This window comes from Silene latifolia, chromosome X, assembly GCF_048544455.1.
Source record: "Silene latifolia isolate original U9 population chromosome X, ASM4854445v1, whole genome shotgun sequence".
Classification (NCBI taxonomy): Eukaryota; Viridiplantae; Streptophyta; class Magnoliopsida; order Caryophyllales; family Caryophyllaceae; genus Silene; species Silene latifolia.
The window spans coordinates 303,905,213-303,909,729 of record NC_133537.1 but is presented as its reverse complement, the minus strand read 5'-3'; the positions used below and the strand labels follow the sequence as shown (position 1 = coordinate 303,909,729).

At 39.8% G+C, this 4,517-nt stretch overlaps 2 protein-coding genes across 2 annotated transcripts; both read right to left on the bottom strand.

Moving 5' to 3' along the window:
- Positions 1-616: 616 nt before the first annotated feature.
- Positions 617-2,210, bottom strand: LOC141620432 (uncharacterized). Its single transcript, XM_074437304.1, has 2 exons — positions 1,743-2,210; positions 617-1,321 (listed from the first exon to the last, which is right to left on the bottom strand). Exons 1-2 carry the CDS (start codon positions 2,208-2,210, stop codon positions 617-619), a joined length of 1,173 nt encoding a protein of 390 aa, XP_074293405.1.
- A 39-nt stretch (positions 2,211-2,249) lies between these two features.
- Positions 2,250-3,875, bottom strand: LOC141620431 (uncharacterized). Its single transcript, XM_074437303.1, has 3 exons — positions 3,212-3,875; positions 2,850-3,170; positions 2,250-2,773 (listed from the first exon to the last, which is right to left on the bottom strand). Exons 1-3 carry the CDS (start codon positions 3,873-3,875, stop codon positions 2,250-2,252), a joined length of 1,509 nt encoding a protein of 502 aa, XP_074293404.1.
- Between the last annotated feature and the right edge of the window lie 642 nt (positions 3,876-4,517).

The following is a 4,517-nucleotide window of genomic DNA, read 5'->3' as shown; positions in this document are numbered from 1 at the left end:
CGAAACTTTTTAAAAGGTGGGGTGATTGTAACACCCGCGAATTTCTCATTTTGACATTTATAAATTATTTAACCGTTCAATTACTTTATTTTATATTTTAAATTATTTAATTGAATTAATCTCGTTTTAAAGATAATTTTTATAAAGGTTGCATTTTTATAAGCTTGTTTATATAAAATACGTATTTTAGTCGGATAGTAATAATAGTGACAGTAATAATAATAGTTTTCCGTCTTAAGTTAATATGGACTTGAGACATTTTCTCGTCTAGTATAAGACCGTCACAATTTACTTGTAAGGCTAGGTTTAATCTTGGACCAATCAAAACTCGACAACACCCTCACCTACTCTCTTACCCTCTACATTGTTATTATTATTATTATTCTTTTTTTTTTTTTTTTTGCAAGGAAGTATAGTCCATTCTTATTCATCTATGTAGGGAAAGAGAAAGGACAAGTCTCCAAACAAAGCAATATCCCCTATAGCTACACTAAACCTATACAAGATTTAGTTTACTCGTAGCCATCTCATAATGTAAGCAAGAGATTTTGCTTAGAACACGACTACTAACAGTGACTCTAATGACATGTAGCAGTTGTTTAGAAGTTCGTTCAAATCATGTGAACACACGAGAGTTCCTTTCATCCCACAGATAGTAGCATGTAGCAGCAATACTAGCTCTCATCCAGCCATTCTTCCAATGTCTAGTATGCCTTCTATCAGAGCTCCAGAGGAGTTCAGTTTGAGCATCCGAGCTTCGTCCAGAGATTTTCAACCAACTCTGAATACCCTCCCATATCTGTTTGGAAAAAGCACAGTTAAAGAATAGATGAGCATGGGTTTCATTGTCCTGCTTGCAGAGAATACATCGATTAATAATGTGCAATCCTTTCCCTGCAAGGTTATCAAGAGTGGCCAACTTCTGTTGAAGAGCAAGAGAAGTGATAATCCTGTGGCTTGGTATAATAAATTGATGATGCAAAGATGTAGTCCAGTGAAGCTTAGGGAGAAAGTTCCTGAACCATGAATAAGCCTGACCAATGCTGAATTTCCCACTATGTAACCAGGAGCTAATTAGGGAAATAGCAGTAGTTATAGAACCAGATTTAGCAAGAATTTCATCTCTAATGATAAGAAGACTCCTGAAACTCTCAGTATAGTGACTTTTACTTTGCAAGGTCCAAATGGAGTCATTGTTGAGATAATAAGCTTGCATCCAGTCATACCAGAGACCACTTTTTTTTAACTTCAAGTATCCAGATCCACTTTGCCAGTAGGGCTTTATTCCAGGATAAAAGTTCTCTGATAATAAATCCTCCCTCTTGCCAAGGATAGCAAATGCTTTTCCAGCTTTTGAAAATCAGTCTCCTCTGACCAGCCTCAATAAACCAGAAAATATCCTTGTAGAGTTTGTTTAGATTTTTAATGATGTTCTTAGGAAGGAGAGCAGTGGCACACCAAAAGTTGGTGAGACCAAAGATAACAGAATTTATTAGCTGGATTTTCCCAGCATAGGAGAAGAATCTGGTAGCCCAGTGTTGAAGGAAAGATTGAATTTTATTGATCAAAGACCCCATAACTGTTCACAGAAGCCTGGCAGGATATTAAGGGGCATCCCAGATACTTGAAAGGAAAGCTACCTTCGAGAGAAGCCGGTGTCCTGAAGGATTTGCTGTTTAATAGCATCAGATACTCCACCAACGTAAATTTCAGTTTTTTCAGTGTTTGTATAGAGTCCATACCAAGCAGAGAAGTTCGAAGGACAGCCAGAACAAAGCAAAAACAGAGGGGACATCACCCCTAGTGAATATCATCAAGTTATCAGCAAACATAAGATGAGTGAGCCCAAGCTTTGTGCACTTAAGGTGATAGGAAACATTAGGATAAACACAGAGCTTCCTAAGGTATCTGGACAGTACTTCCATAGGAAGCACACAAATATAGGGAGAGAGAGGGTCCCCTTGCCTGAGCCCACTCTTCCCTTGAAAAAAACCATGAACAGATCCATTAATTTTTAGGGAGAACCAAGAGCTGGTGATACACCCCATTATCCAGCTCACAAACACCTTAGGGAATTTTAAAGCTTTTAATATGTCCTGTATAAAAGACCACTGAAGAGAATCAAATGCCTTCCTAATGTCAACTTTAATCAAGCATCTAGGGGTCAGATATTTCCTGCCATAACCTTGTACCAGAGATTGGGACATCATGATGTTTTTATGGATGTTCCTCCCTTTAATGAATGTAGGTTATTCAGGTCCAATGATTTTAGGAAGAATGGCTTGTAGTCGAGAAGAGAGAACCTTACTAATAGCTTTGTAAAAGGTAGTGTAGCAGGATATAGGTCTAAAATCCATGAAAGTACTGCTAACCTTTTTCTTTTGAATTAGAGTGATGAGAGTTGCATTGGCCTGCTTGCTGAGTCTACCATTTTTAAAGTAGGCATGCACAGCAGTGCAAAAATCAGGGCCCACCAAATCCCAAGAAGCCTTGAAACAAGCAGAAGACAACCCATCAGAGCCAATGCTAAACACAGCGGCTCTAATCTCTGCATCAGTCACAGGCTTTGTCAAGAAATCAAAGTCCTCGGCTGGAACACAAGAGCCTTGCTGAATATAATGAATATCAATAGGCCGAGTAGTAGTAGAGGAGCCTAACAGATGCTGGTAATAATCAATGAAACCCAAGACAACATTTTCAAGACCTACCCTGTCATGGCCATCTTTATCTCCAATTTGTCCAATAATTTGTTGGTGCTTCCTTTTGATGAATCCTGGCAAAGAAGTACTTAGAAGAAGAATCACAATAGGATATATGGTGAACTTTTGCTTTTTGCTGGATGATGCTACCCTCAGCTCTTTTGAGCTTCATATAGGTATCCAGAAGGAGCTTCTCTTGAACATAAAGGTCAGGCATGTGAAAATTGGCTTGTATTTGTCTTTGACATTCAAGAAGGGCCTCTTTGCATTCCCTTACTCTTTGTTGAATTTGAGTAAAACTCTGCTTATGTAAGACTCTCATCTGTGTTCTAACATGCTTAAGCTTGCTGAATAAAGTAAAAGATTTTGAGCCATGTACAGGAGTTTGCCAAGCTTTTAGAACATAATCATGGTAATTAGGGTGATCAACCCAGCAGTTGAGGAAACTGAACGAGGCCCCACATGCTTGTCCTAAAAAAAAGTGACAATGCCAGGAGAGTGGCCAGAAATACCAGAGGGGTGAAAGTGAGCAGCAGTAGCTGGGAATTGAGCCATCCATTGAGTGTTAGCTAAAGCTCGATCTAATTTTGACCAGACTAGAGTCTCAATATCTTGATTATTAGTCCAGGTCATATCACATCCAGTACTGTTGATATCATCCAGTCCACATTTGAGGAGACAATAGTTGAAATCTAAAATATCAGCCAGGAAAGGAGGAGTCTTGCTTACCCTCTCAAGAGCATCACGAACAACATTAAAATCACCAAGCACTATACAACTATTAGCAGTAGAGCTAAGATTAAGTAAATTTGCCCAGGGATCATTTCTGACCCTAGCATTATTGCTAGCATAGACTATGGTCAGATGAAAATTTTGGCAAGTAGCATGATGGGAAACAGCACAATGAATGAATTGAGCATGAATGATCAAGGGGGTAATGGTAACAGTGCTGGGCCTCCAGATCAACCAAATTCGCCCATTTATATGTGCTGAGTAATTGCAAATGACATTATAAGCATGGAACTTATTTGTTATGATTTTAGCTGCTTTATTCTTCCTTATTCTGGTCTCCAAGACTCCCCAAATATCCAATTTGTAGTCCCTAATCAGATCCAATATTTCTTTTTGTTTGAGAGGGTCATTTCCTCCCCTAATATTCCAGGAAGCAATTTTCATTGGTGAATATTAGGATCAAGGTCCCCTTTTGCCATCCCCCTATTAAGCTCTTCCTTAATGTGCAAAATGTTAAAAGCAACCGCACCGAGCTCGGGATCATGAGCTACGGTGGCTTGTCCAAAGATCAAGGGCATAATGGGAATCAGATGCAGAGGCTCTCTTTAAGGCTATTTGAGACTCAAGCATCCTATCATCCTTCCTGCATCCTGAGTGTAATTCAGTATTCAGAGAGGAGAGAGCTGTCACAGGATTGGGCAGCTGCAGGCCTAGTCCAAGACATTCGAGCCTGCGGACCCGGTCCGAGTGACAGTCTCTTCCCCAGGAACAACTGAATGGACACCTAGCAGTGAAGGTTCAATGGCCAAATTGTGTGCAGTAGCTGGAGTAACTAGGAGAACAGATTCACCCTTTTTCAGCAAAGCAGTTTCTTGAGTAATAGATGAAGAACCTCTCTTCAAGACTATTTGAGGTTCAGGCACTTGTGCCCCTTTACTTCACTTGTGAGACATTTCAGGGGTCAGAGAAGAGGAGGAAGCTAGGGAAGCACCCTCCCCTCCCTGAACAACTGAATTATCATCTAGCAGGTAGGGGCCAGTAATCACATTTTGATCAGCAGTTGAAGCATCAATCTCATTATTTTCA